General features: G+C 45.5%; 2 protein-coding genes across 16 annotated transcripts in view; one reads left to right on the top strand and one right to left on the bottom strand.

Moving 5' to 3' along the window:
* The first annotated feature begins 1,832 nt into the window (after positions 1-1,832).
* LOC116947050 (monocarboxylate transporter 13-like) lies at positions 1,833-22,451 on the top strand. Of its 4 annotated transcripts, none has more exons than XM_032962439.2 (6): positions 1,833-1,955; positions 5,282-5,486; positions 14,520-14,663; positions 16,109-16,891; positions 19,347-19,665; positions 21,486-22,451. In XM_032962439.2, the coding sequence occupies exons 2-6, from the start codon at positions 5,288-5,290 to the stop codon at positions 21,532-21,534; spliced, it is 1,494 nt and encodes a 497-aa protein (XP_032818330.2). In that variant the 5' UTR covers positions 1,833-1,955; positions 5,282-5,287; the 3' UTR covers positions 21,535-22,451. The 4 variants fall into 4 exon arrangements, with proteins under 4 accessions (XP_032818330.2, XP_075926488.1, XP_032818329.2 ...); XM_032962438.2 differs by lacking the exon at positions 1,833-1,955 and adding an exon at positions 1,968-2,484; XM_076070372.1 differs by lacking the exon at positions 1,833-1,955 and adding an exon at positions 12,303-12,366 and having other exon boundaries at positions 5,379-5,486.
* Positions 21,954-24,409, bottom strand: part of GIGYF2 (GRB10 interacting GYF protein 2) — a 145,297-nt gene continuing 142,841 nt past the window's right edge. For all 12 annotated transcript variants that reach the window (XM_076070359.1, XM_076070367.1, XM_076070362.1 and 9 more), the window contains one exon: positions 21,954-22,845. In XM_076070359.1, coding sequence (XP_075926474.1) covers positions 22,781-22,845 — 65 coding nt within the window. In that variant the 3' untranslated portion in view covers positions 21,954-22,780. The remainder of the gene's footprint in view (positions 22,846-24,409) is intronic.

The following is a 24,409-nucleotide window of genomic DNA, read 5'->3' as shown; positions in this document are numbered from 1 at the left end:
TTGTTTAAAATTAGGATACAAAGAATTCATAATAAGTTCTTATACCACCCAAACTATTAAGTGGGCTTTGGTAGAGGCGGTTTAATTCGATAAAAGCGAACTGAAATAAAAGCGGCGCTTAGCAAATCAAAGAAAGGGGAATGAGGGGGCGTGCCACTTGCACGTGATGTACCCAGCTCGATCCAGGAAAAAATCGTTTGCTTTGATTACATTTTATTGATTGTGCTCCTTTGCTCGCAGAATTTGAAATAAAAGCGACCACTCACACGCAGCTATGATGAAATCGGACACAGTAAAAACTATTTTTAAAGGCATAACACTTTTTTTGACATAGCATCAATATAGTCTCATCTAATGTCATAACAGAATGAGTAAAAATCTAATTAAAACCCCTTTAGCTCCGTTAGCGGAAGGTTTTAAGGGGCCTTCAAATGAGCCACAGTTCAGTTTCTTGAACTGTCAGACAAGTACTACCGGGAGAAGTAGGACTGTGGGAGATGTGTCACTTGTATGCCACCGTACCGCTGACTGCTAGCTATCACTCAGCTCAACAGTGAGTCTGACAGTCTAGCGGCCTGCCCCATGGATTACACATCCTTCAATCTGGCCTCACTGCAGACTGCCACTGGCTCAAGATTTTAGCTGCTGTGTGCTGTTTGTGCTGCTGCTGCCCGAACTTCAATACTAACATTGGTCTGTACATCGGTCTACTGTTATAGCAGATGTTCAGTCGACGCACTTTATATAGAGACTAGTTCACCGAGTTTTCATTGTCTTTTAAGATCATAATAGACGTGTTTTAATAACCAGTCAGGAGAACCAGGTTAAAAACCAGGCGAGTCTACATTAGTGTTTTTTTTCCTTATTTTTCTATCTACGTGACTTTATCGAAAGAGCCAAAGAAAATGTTCCTCACTCTTTTGTTCTTTCGGTAAAGTCACGTAGGTATAAAATAAAATAATTCACGTTTCGGGCGTAACACAAGCGTCCATCATCAGGTGGGAAAGCATGATCTGCTGCTGAGGCAGATTGCCTCAGCAGCAGACCATGCGCAACACTTGTGTTGCGCCCGAAACGTCGTGATTTATTTTATACCTACGTGACTTTACCGAAAGAACCATAGAGTATGGATTCCTGCAGTCACGAAAGCTTCAAATCAATGTTCCTCCTTTATCGTATTACAGCGCGTGGGGGCTAGAAGTGATGGTCAATAATAATAATATCGGGGCAGCCAGGGAATTGGCCGTGCCCGTGAAAATATCAATCGACAAGATGGAGCGATGAAATCAGTTCAAGTACGAGCGCTTCGGATGAGAGCCACGTGTGCATGGATTTGACCGGGCAGTGCGAAAGGGTTTGTATTGAAATGCGTTAACGACTGTTATTTTATACAGCACTGACGCCTCTCAATTAGTGATGGGAGTAGAGTAGTGGAAAGAGGGTAGAGAGGACCGAGTGGCGTAAGTTGGGAGGGGAGTGTAGAGATGAGAGCGCAGTGGAAAGTGAGGCGATTTTAGAGAGATGCGAGAGCAGTGGAGAGGGAGGGGAGAGTAGAGGGAGGTGAGAGCAGAAGGGAGAGAGGGGTGGAGCAGCGCACCCGTACGATCTCCGCGCTAAACGCGCCGCGCAGCTCCAGCTCCGTCTCCTCTCCCGAGGTCATCTTTCTTTCCCGCGCGATTTCGTCTCTCGCGACTTCCGGCAACGTCACCGACAACGCGACGCGCTGCCCCGGAAACGTGTCGGGAGAGGGGTCGGAGGTAGCCCCGCCCCTCACTCCCTGGAGAGGGGGGGGGGGAATCCCGCGACTCGTGCCGGTCAAGGTCCACGTGGGGGGGGGGGGGGTGTCGCGCGCTCCCACCCCATCCTGCCGTCATTAACACGCGCAGCGAGCGACCTCTGCAGAGCGAGACGACGACGAGGAGCAGCAGCAGCAGCAGCAGCGGGAGAAGGTCGCTGTGAGTAAAGGGGGACACGGCGCGGGACCATGGCGGATGAGGGGGGATTTCTTGCTCTCTCTGCCGGCTAATGCGGTCAAGCCTCTCGTGGCCGGGCGTGGGTTTTATTTTTGCGACTTGTTCAATGAGAGAGCCTTCAACCAGCAGTAGATAGAGCGTGGCTGTTGACGGTGATGACGGGAAAGTTAATCGGCACGGTATCCGAACCCGATCCGGATGACACTTTAAAAAATCGCGCCCTGTATACGCGATAATGAATAACACGTTGCGTACAGTGTACTTATATAAGCCGTAGACGACGTGAGAAGGAAGGCGCGTGGGGGTTTAGCCCCGGCTCGAGAGCCCCTCCAGGCGGTAACGCGTCCCGACGCTTGTCAGAAGACGCGCGCTGCCCCTACTCGCATGGCTGCTGGGGGAACGCGGGCGGGCGGGCGGGCGGACGGGCTGGGTTCGACCAGCACCACCGCCAGTGTTCCACCACAGCCGCGCCGCGATATTTAATCGAACCGGCGACCTCCGGATGGCAAAGGTACCAGCGTGTTGATCGTCGTACACCAAATGTGTCACGGTTTATTGTAGGGCGTTTCATTGACCACTTGGAAGCGTGCGGCGCGTAGGGTATGTACAGTAAAACCCTGGATTGCGAGTAACTTGGTCTGCGAGGTCTTGCAATACGAGTAGTGTACGTATACGCTTTGTCTGCCGAGGGTCACGTAATCACAACTGATTTCGAGTGCTTTGATATGCGATTACTTTGGATTATAAACACGTTTCCGAAACGAATTATGCTCGCAATCCAAGGTTTTACTGTATGTTGAACTTCTTTCGCGCCGTACGTAGCCACACTGCCAATCGGAGGTGCGGGGGAAGGACAACAAACTAAACACAAAAAAGCAGTTCTCAAGAAATTAGTTTTCCGTAGAGATTTAAAAGTACATAGCTGAAGTGGCGTCCTAATATCGGAGGAGCGTTCCAGACTACCACATAAGTCATCTGAAAGCGTCCGATGCAGTGATCGTCATTGTTCGATGGCTTAGCCAGAAGCTGCTGCGAGGATGACCGGAACTCGCGTGATGGTTTATGCTCCTTGACGAGATCAGCAGCGAGGTATTGTGGTTCATATGTGGCATACACTCTGTGCGTAACGAGTGCGACCTTGTGTGAGCATTACTGGGGGGTAAACCCGAGGCTGTACGTGGGGAGAGACCACACCCGAAGCTCCACGCAGATGCTTGCCGTACCTCCACGTTGTCTTGAAATATCCTGACAGCTTCACAGCTCGCAGAACAAAACCTGTCTCCGAAGCGCTGGCTCACAGGCTTGCATAGCTTCCACTGCAGACACCACTGTCGCCACTGCTGCCTATGATGACTTAATGACAGTGTTGCTGCCCATGCTGATTTTGAGAATTCTACTGCTACTTATAATACAGTAATCTACTTAAGTACATTTTATAATTTGTCGAATTTGGACTGTTAACGCCGATGTTTCGAATGATGTCAGGGAATCTATTTTCCGCTGTGCAGCAACCCGTGCCTATATTGTAATCGTTAATACACCCGCAGTAATAACCAGGGCGGCATACCAGATTCGGACTGCAAACCTCTGCAACAATCGTGGAACGCTGTAACGCTTAGCTTGGTCACCACCCATAAATAAACGAAACTATTAAACTTTTTATTCTACCAGACCTTGCCGCATCCTAATTGTGATGATAATTATATATTACGCCCATGATGATTGATAGTGCTTTCAGCTCCTGATGTTACTTGCTGCTTATATTGCTGCTGATGCTGCTGCCATGTATGATGATACCACTGTAATCTTGTCAACTCTGTGGGCAGTGGCTCCATGAGGCAGTGCTCATCTTATATTGACAGCCGAGAGCCAGTTGAGACATTCCACATTCCTATGGCAGAGGCGAGTCTACCCATAGGACAACCACTGTTGACTTCCCCGTGCTCCATCGCTGAGCCACCTCAGACTCGAGAGTTATTTCAGCTGTCAAGGCTCTATTGGGCTAAGCAGTTTTGTTCCAAAGACGACCGCAGCCCAAGAGCATCGACAGTGGCGGCAGTTACAGAAAATTGCAGTTACACAGTTATATAAATGTCCATAGAGTTACACAAAGACTCGTGGACCCCAGCCCAAAACAGTATTCAATGGCAACAGTTACAGGACATTGCAGGGTGCAGGGAACGTGCAAACAAACCGGAGCAAAAACATTATTTACACGAAACCCAATTCAGAAACCCAGTCCAGAACTCGCTTTAGACAGGATAAACGATAAACGGTACCTACACACATCAACAAGTATCAACAAATAATATTACAGACGTGTGTCGACAAGCCGTGTGTACAGCCTCAGCCATAACGGAGCTTGGTTATGGCATTTATAGTAAAAGTGGTAGAGGTGATTCTGCAGCACTAAGTTGAACACGTGCGGCTACAGAAGGTGAATGTGGACACTGTTAATATTGGTGACGAGGCCATTCCAGGATTTGGTGCTGTGCAAGATAAGGTCCTGGAACCTCCTGATCACGTTATTACGCTGTCTGGTGCAGACTGTCATTGGCAAGTACAATAATAATGACAATGTGCACTTCTTAGGCACGTTTCTTAATGTCTTTTAAGGGGCATAAGCTTGAATTAGCTCCTCGATATAAGATGGAGCCAGCCATCATAAGGCCTTAAACAAGAAAAAGATTATCTTATATTTCACTCGTTTAGAGACAGGAAGTCGTCGTATTGGTTAAACAACAGGAGAGATGCATCCTCACATTGGGGTACAAGTGAGTGACCCTGGCTGCCACATTCTGCAACTACAAGGCGTTTGCAATCATTAATCATTTTTTTTTAAATTCATAGACCAGCCTCTGCATTGGCAGTGTGTTTGCTTGTTACCTGACCATCGAGTGTGCTTGGCTGCTGTGTAAAGTCTCTCAGTTACTGCTTCAGCTTTGAAAACTTTACGTGAAAGTCATCCCTTTATTGACACAACTAAGCATTCTGCAACACATTTCTTGAGCTAGGGTTTGCATAGCAGTAATGGATTTCCTTTGTATTCACATGCCACATTGCAAGCGTGTCTGGTGAAGAAACACACCTCTGCCAAAAAGATGTGAAAATTTCAACTCTTGCTTCGAGCTGTGGACCAGGAGATGAGCACTGTCTCAATGCTCATTTGGGTGGAAAGCCACCATTTGATACTTATAAAAGGACAATAATGTCGTCTAGATGACATTATGCATTGTCATTTTTTTAAACTTTCGTTATGTAATGATTCCACTTCACACTATGTGGTTTGTGCTCTGCTTTTTCTGCAGGTGGTGATGGAGGCGTACCAGCAAGCTCCAGATGGAGGCTGGGGCTGGCTCATTGTCCTGGCCGCTTTCGTTCAGGTGTCCCTGGTGTTTGGCGTGGTGCGCTCTGTCGGAGTCTTTTTCATAGAATTCACAGAATACTTTCAAGAATCCTCCACGGCCATCTCATGGATCACATCCATTGCCCTCTGTGTGCATCAGTTCGCAAGTTAGTTCTCTCTTGGCATTTTGATACATATTGCAACTGCATCACACGGATGCCGAGCTGTTGATAAGCAATGCGTGACAGAGCATCGAGGAATTATTAACGTCTTCTGCCGTGAGGTTTAACACACTGGACTTGCAGTCCACAGGTCGCCGGTTTGGTTTCATCTCGGCGTGGCAGTTGAAAACAATGGTGCAGTGTATTAAATTTTCCCTGCCTCTGTCCGCCCAGCAGTATCAATGGGTACGCGACAGTCAATTGGCAGGTCGTATGTTGGGCTAAAGTGTGGGTATACCTACCTCTTCCAATGCGTCTGGTCAGCATGGAACAGAAGACCAAACGCCCTCGAGAGTTCACTCTCGTAGATGCCCTTCCTCCATTAGTGACGTGAGAGAGCAATTGCTTCTTTACCACCTTGACTTCAGCGTAGTGACTGGTCCGTGGCTGAGATTAGATTGAAGCTTTCCTACCAGGGTCATCGCGATATACTGACACTACGATACGCAATCATTGTATCATTCATTTTCCAAAACATTGTCATCTCGTGATTATCTGTTCCTCGTTTTACATTAGAAAATATATTCGTTTCAAACAAAAAAAACTAGCACAATAATTACAAATCTAATAAATACCTATTACCCATTTAAATGATTGTTTTGCTAAATATTTTTGGAGCAATTTGATGGCATTGTAATTATGCAAAGTATTTATTTTAGGAATAATTTTAATTCTATATTTTTCAGTGTACAACTGTCAATATGTGTGTTATAAAAAGCGTTATTTTTTATAAAGTGGCAATGGTTAGAAGACCTATGGCAGGATCATGTTAAGTGAACTAAAGTCGAAGAGCTACCAAGTACATGCTGTTAATATTGTACAGAAAAGTACGAATATAATGCAGAGAAAATCCATGAAAAATGCACAGGAATCCGTCCGTCACGTTCTGTATCTCGCACACGGTTTGTCGTATGAAAAATAACGAAGACAAAAATTATCTGGGTCTTTCGGTAAAGTCACGTAGGTAGAAAAATAATAGATCACGACGTTTTGATCGCAACACAGGCAATCGTCTTCAAGTGAGAGAGAAAGCTACTGAAATAAGGTCTTGTATAGGCCTGAGATTGGAGTCCCCTCAGGGTAAGAGGGCGGGGCTGGAGATGGTCTCCCTGAGGCTGTGGAAGTGGCCATTGTATTGAGAGATTAGCATGTCAATGATGCTTCGGTGGCAGATCGAGTAGGACATCCAGCCTGTCAATACAAAGACATCCAACCTAGTGATGAAACTCTGAGAGTCAGCTAACATCGGCAGGAAGGATGGAAACATCCCAGCACGTCCTTCCAATGATTGCTCAATTTGTACCCATCTTCTCGGTTCAAGTTGTGTCTGTGTTTATATATCTGGATGGCTTCATGGACAAATATTTGATGATAGCCAGTGGGTTTGCATAGTATCTTCGTCTTGGAAAAATCAATTTCATGTGAGCCCACAGCATTAAAACAATGATCAGCCACGGCCGAGGTATTGGTCCTCCCGTGTTTCAGATCTGCTTTGTGTTCACGAACACGGTCCGAGACATGTCGTTTAGCTTCCCCAATGTAACTACTGCCGCAGACATAGCTTAGTTTGTAGATGCCGGGGTATTGCATGTCAGGGATCACATCCTTCACAGATGGGATCAGATCACGAATTTTATGTACTGTGTTTAATCGAACCTGGATCTTGTGTTTGTTCATGATTTTGGAAATATTTTTGGTAACCCCTGCTATGTATGGCAAGGTGATGGTTTTGATTGGGTTCTCAGATGGTTCTCTCCCCAAGGTTGGGGTAACAGCTTTGTGGATTGTGCGGTCCGAATATCCATTCATCTTGAGGGCTCAGTGTACGTGCTCCAGTTCACTGGCTAGGTGGTGGAAGGTACACCGCTCGATCCTATCATCTCCACCGTTTACTCACCCACCTACATAACTAGCCCGATTTCTGTCCGAAACCTTTCTTCCATTCACTGGCAAGACCACCTCAGCTGTACTTAATTCAGCTCACTTGGTTTCTCTAATTAAAGACATTTCACTATCTCCAGATGATTTGCTTGTTCGTTTCGATGTGGTCTCTCTGTTCACTAAAGTTCCTGTTCCTGACACCATTGCAATCATTGAAGATTTGGTCCAACAAGGACTGAATGATGATGTTCCAACCCTGGTGAGACACTGCCTTACCAACACTTACTTCACCTGGAATGGTACATTCTACAAACAAGATGAAGGTACCCCAATGGGTTCTCCCTTATCGCCAGTGGTAGCCAATGTTTTCATGGAAAATTTTGAGACGGATGCCATTCAGGCATCCACCCTACATCCTTGTGGAAAAGATACGTAGATGACACGTTCATCATCTGGCCACATGGCTCGCTAGCACTGAACCAATTTCTCAACCACATCAATTCCATACACCCATCTATCAAATTCACCATGGAAGTGGAAAATGATGGCAAGCTACCATTCCTGGATGTTTTGATTGAGAAGAGACGTGATGGCTCGTTGGGACACTGTCTACAAGAATGCCACCCACACGGATTCCTATCTAAAGCCTGATTCCCACCACCATCCAGCCCAGAAGAATTCCCTCATCAAAACACTACACCATCTCCGACCAGCACCACCTTGCCAGTGAACTGGAGCACGTACACCAAGCCCTCAAGATGAATGGATATTCGGACTGCACAATCCGCAAAGCTGTCACCCCAACCTTGGGGAGAGAACCATCTGAGGACGTGATTAACCAGGTAAAGTCTTAACCTGCTGGGATGTTTCCATCCTTCATGCCGATGTTAGCTGACTCTCTGAGCTGCATCACTAGGTTGGATGTCCTACTCGATCTGCCACCGAAGCATCATTGACATGCTAATATTTCACAATACAATGGCCACTTCCACAGCCTCAGGGAGACAATCTCTAGCCCTGCCCTCTTACCCTGAGGGGACTCCCATCTCAGGCCTATACAAGACCTTGTTTCAGTAGCTTTCTCTAACCTGAAGACGATTGCCTGTGTTGCGATCGAAACGTCGTGATCTATTATTTTTCTATCCACGTGACTTTACCGAAAGACCCAAAGAGTATGAATTCCTGCAATCACGAAAGCTTTAAATGAAGACAAAAATGTCTCTTGGCGAGGACGTTCTCCCAAAATGTTCACCTTTCCAAATTTACATTGACCAAATTACATTCAATACAAAGCAATGGCGGCCAAATCTTCAAGAAGACCGTTCCGCATGACATCGTTTTCTCTTGAAGCCATGCATATGGCTTCATCGGGGTCAAGCCGCCCTGCAGGGCTGAATCACGACGACGTGATTAAAGCAGTGTGTCGCAACGGGTGTGCCGTGGCGGTAAAGTCCCAGCAGGTGTGCCAGGATGTTTTGAATTGATTGAGAGGCACACAGACGATAAAATAATAATAGACACACAGACGACGTAAAACAAAGACACTGCTTGATAAACACAGTAGACAGATCCAGTAATCCCAATAAAACATGAACAGAAGGCCATCCTGACAATTACCAATTAAACTCAGACAAGCGCATCGTCTGATGCACAAAATCACACAACTACCCCCCCCCCCTTTAGGTAATTGGCTGAGTTGGGTGCCCCCCCAGGTGTGTACTTAAATCCGAGCCTCACGCATCTGCCGTCCAATTGAGTCAGGGTGAAGCTTGGCGATCGATGGGGGATTGATACACGAGGTTGTGGAAATTCCGTGTTTCCATCCGTAGCGGTGTATCACTTGAGAAAGCGACACTCACATCACAAATTATCAATCCGCTGCTGGATGAAAGGCCCACAGTGAAGATCGAGCAAGCTCCAATGTTTGCGCCGTGGATTGAAAATTTTTGAGAAGCAGGGGCCAGAGGACATCCCTTTCGCACCCCCAAGGTGAATAGGAAATGGTTCCAACTCCTTGTCATGCAGCTTTGCCTGGGTCTGCCCACCATAATGAAGGTCTTCAATTATTGAAAGCAGAGCATCATGGACCCCCGAAAAATCACGAATAACCCAGAGCCCCAACCTTGACTAGGTCAATAAAGCAGAGATGTTGGTCCTGTTTAAATTCCCTACACCTCTGCTGTAGCACGAAGACAGAGAACATGACGTCCATGCAGGGCTGTCCCAGTCTTAATCCACATTGGTGTTCCACAAGCCTCTCCTCAGTGTGCCTGGGAAGGTGATATGGAATAATACTTGCCAGGACCTTTCCTGGTACACTGAGGAGGAAGATGCCCTGAAAGTTGTCAAATCAGTGCGCGCCACCTTAAATATGGGGGCCACCAAGGTATCCTTCCAATTCTGCGGTACCCATCTTGTGGTCTAGACAATGGTAATTATGTCATATAGGACAGCCTACACACAAATGCCACCTTCCCTCAGCTGTTCGCTTGAAGTCGTCTCTGCCCAGTGCTTTACCTGGTCTCAAGCTCTGGGTCACCTGTTTGTGCTTCCACAACAGATATTATGTGAGCCACCCACTCACAGGGGGTGGCTACTGTCTCAAATATTTGAGGCATCGCAGCCCCAAAAGGGTAAACCCCACCTTGGCCCATGATGTTATCTGACTTGAGGGGTTTTCCATCCCCCAAGACTTCAGAAGTGCGCAGCAAATCTTTTCCTGGAGGTCAGAGATCGGATCAGTGTTCTTTCCTTTCAGGATGGCGATTGTGGCTGTGCAAGTTAGTTTTTTTATGGAGTTATTGACTGATTTGTAATCATGCGCTACTGAGACAGATTCCGAGCGAAGGCTGCGGTAAACGGTAGGAGTGGGCCTGCCACTTTCTTTCAGCTAGCCGGAATACCTTCTCCATTAGCCAGGGTCTTTGGGGTGGCTTGGACTGTGTACCCAATGTAGCTATAGTAGCTGCACGAGTCAGTCCTAAACCTTACCCATTTGTATAGATGTATGTTGAACATCTTTTGCACCGTACTAAGATGTGGGGCCTAATTCAGAAGGCGTGGGGCCTGAAAAGAAAGCTAAAATAAGCAAAAAAAATCACGACTGAAAAAAATGTACAATTAAACATATATGGTAAGACCTCGTTTAGCGCGTGTTCACACAACACATTTTTGCTATAACGTGGTTCTTCCATTGGAAAATGCACTTTTCAGGGATGCATCGACTGCGTCAAATGAAGACTTACTGTACCATATACAGAGGAAGAGTGCATTAACTGTGAACGTCCCCTGTGATTTAATTAAATTAAAGCAGAGTATCAAGTACAGCAGGCAACAAAAAAATGTATGCTGGAAATGCGGCTACAGATGAACTAGTTGTATTGTATCGTGACACACGATCGTGTGGTGACCCTTAATTCTTATAAACATTTATTTTTAACGTGCATCTACAATGTCACGCAGTAGATCACAGCGTTCAGCGTATTTTGTGCACTGAATGTGACTTAAAATGTGTTCAGTCGTGACCGCTGTCGCTGCAGAACTGTGCGTGCTTTCTTTGACTCATGTTAAGGGTGTTCGGGTGCTTTCTCACGATGCTGTTATTGGCATGCTCATTAGTCTATGAGCACAAGCAAACCAAAGACACTGCAGTAACATAGAGCCTGTTCGCAAGAAATCCTCCCCCAAGGGCAGACGCGAACTGGCCAGGTTTCCCAGTGGTTGAGAGAGTGGCTTGTAATATGAAGTTTGAATGTTAAAATCTTGGTTGGGGTTTCACTGAGCCCGTCATCCATCCAGGGTCAATACAATAAGAACCACTTTGTGGATCAGTCAACTGGGTGGAAATTCCACCACTGGCTTAGGGGTGTACAGAGGATGTGAGCACCGTCTCGTCACTTTAACGATAGTTTAGCACATGGAGTTATGAGTTGGCTCATTGCACATAAACCATCTGTAGAATTACTATTATAATAGCCCAGAAATGTGTGTAATGCACGTGACGTCACTCCACATGCCGCACCCCCCCCCCCCCCCCCCCGTCATTAATACAATAATCATGAGCGGGTGGATTTTTACACTCACGTGAAAGAAGGTCGAGTGGAAAGATTTTTTTTTGCAGTCGCTTTAACTATGACGTTTCTTTACAGAAAGTGACGGTAAAAAAACACATTCCTGCGGAGGGAGCTGGTAGGAACGTTGGGTTGCTCGGACAATGGCCGTGGTGTATTCCGCAAATATGCCCGACTGTGAGGGCGGGCACAAGCCGGCATGATTGGGTTAAATGTTGAGTTTTATAAGGGCACCACGGGGTGACCAGCCCCTCCCCTCCCCACCCAGCCCCACCCCTCCCAGCCCCACCCTCCCCACCCAGCCCCTCCCCACCCTCAACACCCAGCCCCTCAACCACCCAGCCCCTCCCTCCCCTCCACACCCAGCCCCACCCTCCCCACCCTTCCCTCCCCACCCAGCCCCTCCCCACCCTCAACACCCAGCCCCTCAACCACCCAGCCCCTCCCCACCCAGCCCCTCCCTCCCCTCCCCACCCAGCCCCACCCTCCCCACCCAGCCCCTCCCCACCCTCCCTTCTCCACCCAGCCCCACCCCTCCCATTTTTGGATGCACGACGGATGGACACAATCCCGTGGACTGGTGTAACCAGGAGGTTCCTTCCAGTATAAATATATGCAGCATAGTGCTACATCCGTACGTGACGTCACTGCAAAAGAGCCCCCCCCCTCATTAATAATCATTAGCAGGTGGATTTTTACACTCCCGCAGGTTTAGCGGAAATGATATTTTTTACGCAAATTTGCTTTAATTTGACGTTTCTTTATTGAAAGTTAATCAAATAAATAATTATACGCACACGTTTCTTTACAGAAAGTGACGGTAAACAATAAATATATGCAGCACAGTGCTACATCCGTACGTGATGTTACAAAAGGTAAGTCTAATTTATGCTTCTACATTATGGTAAAATAGACATTTCTCGCTGATTTTCCAGATATTGTATCGATTTTCAATTTATTTCAACCCCAGTGACCGAAAGCAGAAGAGAATAAAGTATCAGAGCAGTGAATTTGAACAAATTGAAGGTCAGTTTATATACAGTGCTACAATGACATTAAGTGAGGCGTTTTATGACAGTTTTGTGCAAGAATCACTGCCATTAATATAGTGCTACAGTGAACTGCAGTTAAGTGTTTGATGACATACTTTCGTGCAAGATTCACTGCCATTACATTTACACAAGATACAATTATACTCTGCTCGATTTTTTTCGTAAATATTACAGCTTCCTTCCTAGGATGGGCAAAGATGCTAGTATAAAAATATGAACTCGCCACATCCATCCGTAATCATGCCTTATCACGGAATATATAGAACAACAATTCGGTCACAGTCTCTTCTGAGTGAAGAGGGGGCAGAAAGATTGAGATGGTTGCAGGTCACACTTGACACTTTACACTGGGGTGCCCAAACAACTCTAGACGGTGACACATGAACAGTTTAGAATTCACTTATGACCACTTTATACATTAACTTTGAACATCAGTCACGTCATCGGTGAAAATGGAAACACAAAATGATGTCAGAATGATAACAAAATAACTGCAGACGATGCACCTCCTTCCCATAACCGTCTCTTCACATAAAATATTAAAGTGTTTTTTTTACTTGTCCCATTGGCCACACAGCTATTGGGGAGTTCATGAATTCAGAAAAGGTGGTTCAATGCAAGCAAACTCGGGACTGCTTTTGACATTACGTGTCTCATCAACAGAGCCAGGCCCGCTTAAACTGATGAGCTGCCTGATGTTTACAAATAGCGACCCTGTCTATTAGACTATTAGATGTGGGTTTTAGTTCGACATGAAGGTAGATAATACACTCCACAAATTACACCAAATTATTGAAGTAAAAATGTGCTATCGAGTTTAGACAGCTGAACTGTTTCATAAACTGGGAAGAGAGGGCTGCTGCTATGATAGCTTTGTTGTCTTCGGTAAGGCAGTGGAGGTGGATCCATACGGGCAGAGACCAGTATTTCTGCTTTTTAATGTAGAGTTAAACCGTGCACTTATATTTAGATGCTGCACATTACTGTACAGTATATTGAAACATGCTGTGCGAAATATATATTTTTTAATCGCTTGACTAATGCAACCCAGAATCCAACAATGAGCTTCACTGAATTAGCAATTTCTAAATACTGCTTTCTATGCATTGCGAGCATTATGTATTGTGTTACAAAACATTCTTGCATTTAAAAAAAATAATCCTGTTCAATACATTTATTGGACACGTCGCCCATCTTGATGCGCAGACTCCAGCAAATTTCCGTTCACTGCAGTTGGCGTCAACGTTGGAAGTGAGCACTGCGACCCTCAAAGAAATGGCGCCCCCCCCCCCACCGTAATCCGTGGATCAAACAAATCACTCGAGATGCCGGTGTATGGCAGCAAGAAGCAGTTCATGCGAATGCTTTTGCAACGTCACACGTCTGGCGCAATGGGCCTTCGCTGACTGTGCGCGATGAATTCATACATTTTCTAAAGTACGCGGGGCTTGGGCAGGAATGCATCATGGCTAAAAGAGATGAAGGTCAAGTATAATAACGGAGTGGCAGCCAAGGATGGAACTCATCTGAGTGTCAAGTCCACAGAGGAGATGGAGTGATGAAATAAATGTATCTGCAGGTGCCGGATGTAATGTTGCATCACAAGATCGTGAGAAGTGATGACAGCTTTGGGAGAGAGGCCTTCATCCATTGGTGGACTGACCATGACAATACATTTTAACTTATATTCTTGGAATTCAGCGGTAGATGCTGCATTTAGTCAAGATCAAAATACTTTTGATTTAAAGCTTTCGTGACTGCAGGGATTCATATTCTTGGTTCTTTCGGTAAAGTCACGTATAAGGGAAACAATAAAATAATAAAAATATAAAACTTTACCGAAAGAACCAAGAATATCAAAATACTTGTTTAAAATGCCCTGTATCACAGTGATGAAACATTATTTAGTGTAATAGTACACCAATGGTTCTTGGTCCCTTGCAAGCAAAGTGTGTGTATGATGTTTTATGTTGCAGGTCCCATTGCCAGTACGCTCAGCAACCAGTTTGGGTCGAGATCCGTGGTGATCGTGGGCGGCATTTCAGCTTGCATTGGATTTCTTTGCGCTTCCTTCGCACACTGTCTCCTGCACCTGTACCTTTCTCTTGGACTGTTGACAGGTAACATGTTTGAACTTCAGCTTTCACGATGCAACCAACATTTCAGGGCACTGTTCTTTCACAGGTATATAACTGGGCTTGTTTAGGGGTCCTCCAAATGGCGAGATGTTAACTACATCGCCTGGCATGAAGGAGGTTGTGGGTTCAATCCCGACCCTGATGCCTGTATATTTGGAGTTTGCATGTTCTCCCCAAGTTAGCATCGACATTTCTTTGGGTCCTCCGGTTATTCCCTCCACATTTAGAAACCTGTGCTTAGAGTATATGGCTGTTATAAATTTCCACGTGATAAGTCACTTCATTGAGATATCATTTGTGAAAAAGAGTGAAGAGCTCAGTGGGCTTTACCTGGTAAATAAAATAGTTTAGTTTAAAATAGTATATCCTGGGCCAACGTGGGTTTGCGACAAGACAAAAGTTCCAGGTAATCTCATCACCGAAATTTACCTCTCTTTTATGTTCATGTTTCAGTTTTACAGGAATCTTTACACTGGCTTGAAACATTCAGCATGGCCTGCCTATGGTCCATCCTGGGTTTAACCAGGCTGGATTGTGTGAGAGGCTCACAGATTGTTTAATGATCTGGACAGTCCCTATCATCAGTGAGCTCTACTGATGATGGGGTAACTACTCAACAATTGCCGGTCATGTAGCTCGCATGCCCAGGCCACCACATGCCCAAGCATCTTCTGTCTGACTGAAGAGCTGCTCTCCTGCAACAATGGGAGGCTGTGGAGCAATGCTTGCAACAAGCAAAGTCCTGGCCGGTTAAAACTCAGAAAGTTGTCATAGTGTAGAGTGCAGGTGGTGCATCTAACATTCAGCTCAGTCAACCTGTAACACACGTTTGTGTATATACGATCACTCGTGTGCGCATTCATTTATACTTGCTTGTGCATGTGGGTATGTTCGCTTGTCGTAGCTTGTGTGCATTCACACATATGCATGTGTGCAATAACGTGTAAACGTGTGTATATAAAAATATATATAAGAATAAACCCCATTCTCATTTTTTATACTTTGATACTGGCAAAAAGTCCCATGGATATGTGCGTATTTGGCTACTTATGTCTATCACTGTTTACTTTCAAACTAAATGTGCAGGAGGCTTGAACATGTTCTTTAAATAAGAAGTCCCCAGATCACGTGAAGTCTAAAACGGTCTGGTTCTAGGTGACATTAACTTGTGTCATGGCGATTTGTACATGGAATCAAAGGCTGTTCTTATTTCACATTTAAGACACGAGTGTTGACCAACACTGTGAACCAAATCAACAGTCGTCCTATGGATAAACTGGCCACCACCGTTTGAATGTGGAATGTCTCTCACTGGCTTAGGGCAGTAAACGGGGAATGTGTATGACTTTGTGTATGACCCTGCGTAATTAACAAACGTGGATACAGGAATACATTACCCAGTTGAATATGAGTGTTTCTTATTTCAGGTTTTGGCTGGGCCATGGTCTTCAGTCCATCAATATCAACATTGTCAAAGTATTTTGATAAAAGGAGATCCTTGGCTTTAGGGATTGCATTTTCTGGCGTGGGAATGTCGTCCTTCGCCTTCTCTCCGCTATTTCAAATGCTCGTGGAGACATACACATGGAGGGGAGCGCTGATGATCCTCGCTGGCCTTGAGCTCAATCTGTGTGTCTGTGGTGCTTTGTTGAGACCAATTCGCCTGAGAGAAGATGATCTGTTTCAAACTGAAAACGCAGCAAAACACCGATCCTTGACAACACTGAAGAAGCTGCATGCGTTGCTGGATTTGGATTTGCTCAAACATCGCGGGTTTATGGTGTTCACACTTTCATTCACCTTCATCAACACTGGGTTTTTTATACCCTATGTGCACTTGCTGGCACACCTGCAAATGCTTGGCTTCAGTAGTTTGTCTGGAGCCTTCGTAATATCTGCCGTTGCAGTGGCTGATATAGTCGCTCGATTGTTTTCTGGGTGGCTGGCAGATCTGCGCAGAATTCCTATGGTACATTTGTTTTTTTTTTGGACACTCACGACAGGAATAATAATTGTAATTATCCCTTTTGGACAAACGTACACGGACATGATTGTAATTGGCATCGTGTATGGATTTGCAAGTGGCGCGATGGCACCGATTGGTGTCTCTTTGCTCTCCAAAATTGTTGGGATTGCACGCATTACCAGTGCAATCGGCTTTTTGATGCTGCTGGAAAGCGTTGGCAGCCTGCTGGGCCCTCCAATCTCAGGTGCGTTCTCTCCATCTCCGTCACGGAATCCGGGCCACATGTCACACGCACAACATCTTAAGCAGATCCAGCTCTCGCTGATTCACTCCACTCTCTCACTCTCCCGCGTGTGGTCAGTTACCTTATCACTCTTGCTTACTGTTCATAAAAAAACATTTAACTCATTAATTCCTTCATCCATATTGAGGACTCGGTTTCTACCATAATGGTTGTTTTGTCTCATCCGTACTGTGTTTAGCTACCACACTGTTAAGTCACAACACAAACACAAGACAAAAATCCCCCGTCTAGCCTTAACAGACTTTTGTCAAGTGCTGTTAGCGAGTCGCCCAGCACGGTACACGAGGGGGTACGTGGCCAGCACCACGCCCGGCCACCATTGTCTCCCCAGTGGTAATGTTTACACACTGCACCCGATGCTAATTTGAGTCGACCATGGGAAGGGCCAGGATCAGTTCAAATAATCGTCATTGATGTTGGCCGGGTTTGTCGCGCAGTGCACCCACCCGATCACCACGCGCTCACCCATCCGATCACCACTCGCTCACCCATCATACACAATGCAGGTCGCAACACCTCTCTTCTTCCCTCGCCCTGCTCCACTTTGGAATTCCCTCCCATCGTTTCTTCTCCCGAGCTCTTATTATAACCTTGCTAAATTCAAGAAATGCGTCAAATTTTGGCGATGACGTTGATGGTGCTGTTTGTTGTTGGCCGCTTGACGGATTGGTCTTTTGGCCTTTGCACGGCAGCAAGTGTTAACCTAATCATTACTGTAAAATAATAAATGTGCTGCCAATATGCACTTAAGCGGACGTGTCTACAATAGCCAATGCGTTAACGTGGCAAGAAACATGTTTGTAATATATGAGCAGCATGCCCTTTAAATTTAGCCATCAATTTCAATAGTTTGGATTAGTTTAAGCCGGTTAATAACCCAGGCAAAATTACTCAGCCCTCATGCCCACAGCAGCATTACTGGCCCAACTTTGTAGACCACTGACAGAAAATGGGAAAAAGTCAACAAATCCGCAGTGAAACATTTATACATGCATGGAACGACATCGAGAGACAATGAGAGGGACACGTGGATCACAAAATTTGGAATAAACGTATCAAAGCGCATGTAAGAATGTACGGGTCTCCCTCGCTCTATGCGGTAGTAGATGCTTTTCAAAAAAACGGACGCAGAAAGCGAAACCGAACGAGACAACTGCTTGCTGGGTAGCGCATATAGTACAGTGCACACTGTCCCACGCCTGACTTATGAGCCGCATATGAATTCAAAGCGTGTATAGGGAAATTTGGGTAGAATAAGGTTAGCCGCGAAATCGCACAAACCGAACCTGTTCGAGATGCATACAATAACAACAGCAGACTTATCCCGCAAGAAGTCAGGGAAACCTGCTTTACTTTTGATTAATAGAAATGCGTTCTGTCTTCCGTTTGGGCTAATGAGTTGAGACCAAGACACTGAGGCACAGTAGACTAGACATAGCTCAGCTCCCGGCTGCTCCCCAGCGCTGCCGAAGTCCACGTCACCGAGGCGTGGTGGGGAACGATGCCGACTCGAAAACTCGGCCCCGAATTCGCTGACCTGGGCGGTGGTGGTGGCTACGCACGGGGCCTCTAACCCAGCAATGTAGGCAGTGAGGATTGGATCACCGCACATATCTTGCCAAACTCTCTTCCTGTGGGTGCTGAGGAGGTGCCATACCTTGATTTGTTAGGCGAAGGCAGTACAGCCAGTGAAATTTAATCGCCATTTGTTTAGATCTGTTTTCTCTGCGTGATCTGGTTTCTTCCGACATGTAAATACTCAAAACATTGGCCGGAAAAAAAATATTTAAATAACCCAACGCAAGACCCTCTTGAAAAAGAGTCCCACAACTAGGTGTTGGCACTCATGCATAAGTACATTTAGAACGGTTGGCTACGAACGGTACGAAAGAAGTTCAAGTTATATTATTATTGTAACCTCGGGCCCGTTGACACCAATGTACAGTGCCCCTCAGTAGGGCCTGTGATCGGCCGTAACATTCGCTCCGCTCATTTAAACTGCAGTGCGATTTGAACGGACGCTTTTTGGCGCAAACCCTTCCCCTTCTGTGTGCAAAGGGTAAGAAATGTAAAAAAATGCATCAATAATTTGAAAGAAAAAACACGGTCGCCATTGATTGTTAATTGTGCGAGCGTACCACTGCCAACACATGACCGAATAATTTGTATCGGAACGTTGTTTTTGGAGTGATCTACGTGGTTTTTGGAGTGACCACCTGAGGCCAGATGGTGGGAGACCGTCAGGGCAGAGTGTGGAGGTTGCCGTGTGTCTCTTGCTCAGCCCCTGTGGGATCGGGTGGAGGGTAGAGAGTGGTGGTCAAGTGTGGTGGTGGTGACATCAAGACGGCATCTTTATCCGAGTTCAAAGTTTTAATCTCTTTGTTTTATTCCACAGGTTTTCTAAAAGACTACACAGGGGATTATACAATGTCATTTATTGCCTCCGGATTGGTTATTATTCTCGGATGTTTGGTTCTCCCGATGCTGGAAATTTTTTTTTCTTGTTCTACGTCCATGGACGTTGCTATGGATAAACAACACCAAGGAACGGAAAATGAAGACGAATCCCCAGTGTCTGGTGAGGTAAAGCAACCTCTCGGGCGGCTCTCGGCCGAGCGATGTGACCAACATGAGGTCACCAACGGTGCAGATCTACCACCCGGGGTGATGTCCTCTCAAGTCATTTGTGAGACTCCATCACCAGCCACACATGTGTGAGGACCACAACAACACGCGGTTGGGGCCATACGTTACAATTGGCGTTGCACATCTACACCGATAGTGTTAACATTTTTCCAGATTTAATTTTTAAATTAAATCGTGCTTTTATTTTTGTATTGTCGGAATTGTATGCATTCTACAGAGATGACAGGGGTGATTCATACTTTGGGGTGGATGGAAGCTAAAATGTTGTGAAGCCAGGTCGCCCTTGTAATAGCGGCGATTACTCGTACACCACTGGGTTTATTGCATCTCCTGGTTAAATAGCGGACTGCAAAACTCACGATAGGGAAGTGTCACGCATCTCAAAATTGTGCTTACCCCCATTATCTTCATAATAACATCACGATGATTGTTAACAATGTAGTCATTGTCACGAAGTCATAATTATCTTGTTCAACAACAACAATGTGGATTAATATAGCATTTTATACTATACTTTTGACACTACACAGGAACTGATTTACATCACCAAATCCAGGAGACATCAATGACCATGGACACTTGCCACGGTGACTGCACACATTAAACAGAATCACGCAATGAAATTGAGTTAAAATTGTATTAAGAGAAGACAACCAAAACCCACTGTCCTATAAGGAGGGACCTATTTACCCCTACAGCCACACACCCATTAGTCATAATTAACTTGATGGTGTTTGTACCATAACAGAGTAGAAACAGCGGAGTATTGTTGAGGTCGACAGCGAGGGCCTCACCGGTTTCTCGAGTGGGGTTGGCTCGATGCTGTCAGTTTAGCGGCAGGAGGGAGCAGGGACTGTGCTCGCATCGGGCAGAGATCATATCAGTCTGTAAATCAGTCTTCCGTGAGAAGAACTCTGAAGCCACTCAGGATTATTGGGGTGATTTGAATCATCTCGGGCTGCAAGTGTGAGTCGACCCGTTGTAATGAGTATATCAGTGCCTATGCACTTGATGTTTTTTTTGCATTTTTACCAGCGTTGGTTAGGCTTAAAAGGATCTCATAAATATAATTTACTCTTTAATTGTAAAGATATCACTGTGAATACATGCTATTCAGTTGTGTGCAGACTATTTTACTGCAGATTTTACTTGTTTAGAAAATAACAGACCATCGCCGATTCTTAGAATTGCCACAATTGTTAACACCTCTGTTAAGGACTCATTCTTATGCAAGAGACGTGTGCCAGATGGGTCAGAAATATGAATTGGATAGTGACATGCATCACATGTGTGTGTGTCACGTATGTGTCAAGTGTGTGACACGTTTCAGTTGTTGCATTTAAGACAATCCTGGTATGGGGGAAGATTTAGCCATATGGGGGATGACGTCTGTGCCTTTGTTGACGGTAAAGTCACGTACCGAAAGAACCAAGAATATGAATCCCTGCAGTCACGAAAGCTTTAAATCGAAATTTAGTATCGTTTATGTAAACTGCGGGAGAAACTGTGTTGAACCGGGGCTACAGTGTCCGCTCCGCTTGTGAATGTAGACGTGGCGTCTGGTGCACGAGGTCCGCGTTTAAGTGACACGGGCGGTGGGTGGCATTGGGTTCAACACGTGTATATGAGGAAACTTATGTTATTTTTTTAAAATTAAAAGTCAAGAGAAAGAAGCAGTTTGTTTTTGGCAGTTGTGGTTTAAAAGGCAGAATGAATGTGATGCGATACTTTTTTAAATAAATCTTTGAAAAAAAATCAACATTACTTCGACGTGTACAAAACCGGCTGAACCGGTCAGGCATGCGTGCGAACTTGCGTGTCAAATACGTACTGTACGTGTGCCAGATTCGTGTATGTCAATCAGGTCTATGTCGGACGCATGTGTCAGATGTGTTGTCAGATACGAGCGTGTCACACAGGCGTGTCGGGCGTGGTGATAAGGCAACACGGGAGGACACGTATGCCTGAGCGGCCAAGGAGAGGGCACATTGCCCATGACAAAGTCTGCTTCAACTGCCAAATCGTCGACTGCAAATGCACACCATTAAATCATTACCATGAACACTGCACACTGCCCCAGACGGACTTGTGGAACTGCGATACTCTTACACTGCGGACACGTCAGCAGTGGTGGAGTCCGTATCCCAGTAGCGGGCAAAGTCTGTCAGTGCAGGTGCTGTTTTGCCGTCGCACAAAGTGCGACATTTTATCGGCACCAGAGGATTATAATGTCGAATGAAACCCCAGCTGGGAGTTCCAAGTGGTAGTAACATTCCAATTGCAAGCCAAAACACTCCAGCCGCTGCACCAACCAGGGTTGAAGATAAGGCAAATAAAGTTACCAGCAGAATACAGATGCATCAATATTCTTTATTTGGAAATTTTCATATTTACATTGCGATGAGTGATGCAGAGTCATTTCCTCCATAAAATATCCACATTTTGAAAACCCTGCCATAACATTTCCCAAAACAAGGTTAAACTTATACTTTGAAAAATGCAATTGAAAAAAATGGGTTTCCTCAGCCATCCAACAATTTACATGCCTAGCAAATAAACGAGTACGTTTGTTGGTCATAACAGGTTATATTTCTGTTATGTGAACAGTTGCCAAAAGGGGAGTTTGTAAACTCTTCCCCCTGATACTGCCTGGAGAACGTTACATCTTCTTAAATGTAAGTTGCAGTCCAGAGCTTTAGGCAGATTGTCCCCGGTCTAAAACACTTCAAAAATCAAAGTATTTCCAGTATGTACTGAGCTAGGCTTGTAATGCTTTACATTTTGACTCGATGGACATTTGCTTTTAATAGAGAAATTTCTCTAATACCAAGTACAGTTAAGTAACAATGTACAAGTGTCGAAAAACGGCAAACTTTTGTTCAGATGTGTTGGGACTGGATATTAAAAATCGTATTAAATTGGAGAACGCCTTTTCCCTGAATCGAACATCTCTCAGGGGGCCTGGAAACAACATTGGCTCACGCGAATGCAACACAACTCGCTCATGAGATATGCCGACCTCTGCAGCTCACACTGTTGCCGGCTGTGGAGGTGATGGGTGGCAGGGCGTTTTGAAGAGAATGAAACAGCAGCGACGCCTTTTGATGCGTTTCCACGTTCACGTGGACGCCCACAGAGATCGCCAGCCTCAGCCTGAAATCTGCGCTCCCATCCACAGCCGCCTTAGTCTTCCAGGGTTTCTATCTCTCCCATGTTGGGACGATCCGATGAAGCATTCACTGAGAATCCTGTAAGAAACAACGAGCGAGGGCATGAAGTGACACTTTCAAAAGCGAGCCTCGTTTGAACTTTGATACAAAAGTTAAACTGTAACCAATGTGCATTTTTCAACCAGTAACGAATGATAGTAGTGAATAAAGGAAATGAGATTAACAGCTCATCGTGGCACCTGCCAATTATTTACATTGGCCTACAGAACCTACACGGTACAAGCCACAAATTAATGAACTGCTGTGTGACCTGTGACGTCGCCGTCTTGTGCTCGACCCCCTTGTGCTCGACCCCCAAGGAATGGGCTGCCCTATGTGCTCATTAACAGCAGTTTTTTTTTCTTCTTAGGTTCTTTCGGTAAAGTCACGTAGAATGAGAATAAAATAAAACAATAAAATTCTCACGTAGACGGTGGGGGTCTAACGTTACCGCCATGTCTCGTGCAACCCCAACTCCCCTGCCTCCTTTCGTCATTTCCACTTCCCCTCTCACCAAACTTGCCAGCCGCCCATGGCAAACGAAGCATTGTACACATGATGGAATGTTATCCGAGTATTGCATAGGACAGTGTTTATCAACCCCAGTCTTCACAACTCCTCACGGTACAGCTTTCCGTGACTGCCAACTATCAGGTGAGTGCAATGTTGTGCAGTGGCTCTACTTGTATATGAATAGATAGGTAATCATGAAAAGGTGGCCGTGGAACGCGACGAGGGCTGGATTTGCTGTCCCTGCATGAAAGTCAACAGCAGTTTACCATACCGATAGTGAAGCAATAAATGCAAAGCATGTTGGGTCAATGTATTATATCTACGTTAAAGTTAATAATGGAAATCGCTCATCCCTCATGCAGTCAAACACCAGAAGACAAGCACATTCACCAATCACCTGACACTACTCTCTTTCTACCACTAACCAGACAATCACACCAAGCAAACACCAGTCACACTAAATACACTCATCCGATACACCACTCACCACTCAGATTCTAGCCCCTCACTCAATCTCATATACATTCACCACTCCCCACTCACCTATTACCATCTGCAGCACGTTTTTGTCCATCAGGTGAAACGCTACTTAACACAAATAGCATTCAGTCGTGGTTTATAAGCAGGTCAAAAGTCATTGGTTATAAAAGGTAATGGTGCGATCGCTCAATGCTGAGAGTCGAGTCTCCATGACAACAAACTCGAAGGCATTTGATCTACTCTTCCACGTTGACCAGACGTGTTGGAACAAATCGGCAGATCCACACTTTACTCCACCTTACACGACCTGTCGATCAACTGGATGTACCCAGATATTCCCGCACCTCCGATGAGCATGGTTGGCTACACATGGGGGACAGGGGAGTAGTGGGGAGATGTAAGATGCTTATAGAATTGTTTCAACTGCCGTGCCGAAATGGAATCGAACAAGCAACTCCTACATTTGAAGTCCAGTGTGCTACCCATTATACCACTGTGGCAGCTCTCCCATATGTTGTACATTGCTTACATTCAGAATGACCTTTCATTGGACCCTGTAGGATGACATCTGCCCATCCTATTATCAGAATCAGATTTATTTATACTGGAG

This window comes from Petromyzon marinus, chromosome 28, assembly GCF_048934315.1.
Source record: "Petromyzon marinus isolate PM22_M1 ecotype Great Lakes invasive population chromosome 28, UKy_Petmar_22M1.pri1.0, whole genome shotgun sequence".
Taxonomy (NCBI): Eukaryota; Metazoa; Chordata; class Hyperoartia; order Petromyzontiformes; family Petromyzontidae; genus Petromyzon; species Petromyzon marinus.
This window is presented reverse-complemented; position numbering and strand designations above follow the sequence as displayed.

Bases quoted from the DNA above. Each gene is read 5' to 3' on its own strand.
- LOC116947050 (XM_032962438.2), top strand. The intron at 5,487-14,519 runs GTTAGTTCTCTC...TTTATGTTGCAG, and splicing joins CTGTGTGCATCAGTTCGCAA to GTCCCATTGCCAGTACGCTC. The intron at 14,664-16,108 runs GTAACATGTTTG...TTCTTATTTCAG, and splicing joins TTCTCTTGGACTGTTGACAG to GTTTTGGCTGGGCCATGGTC.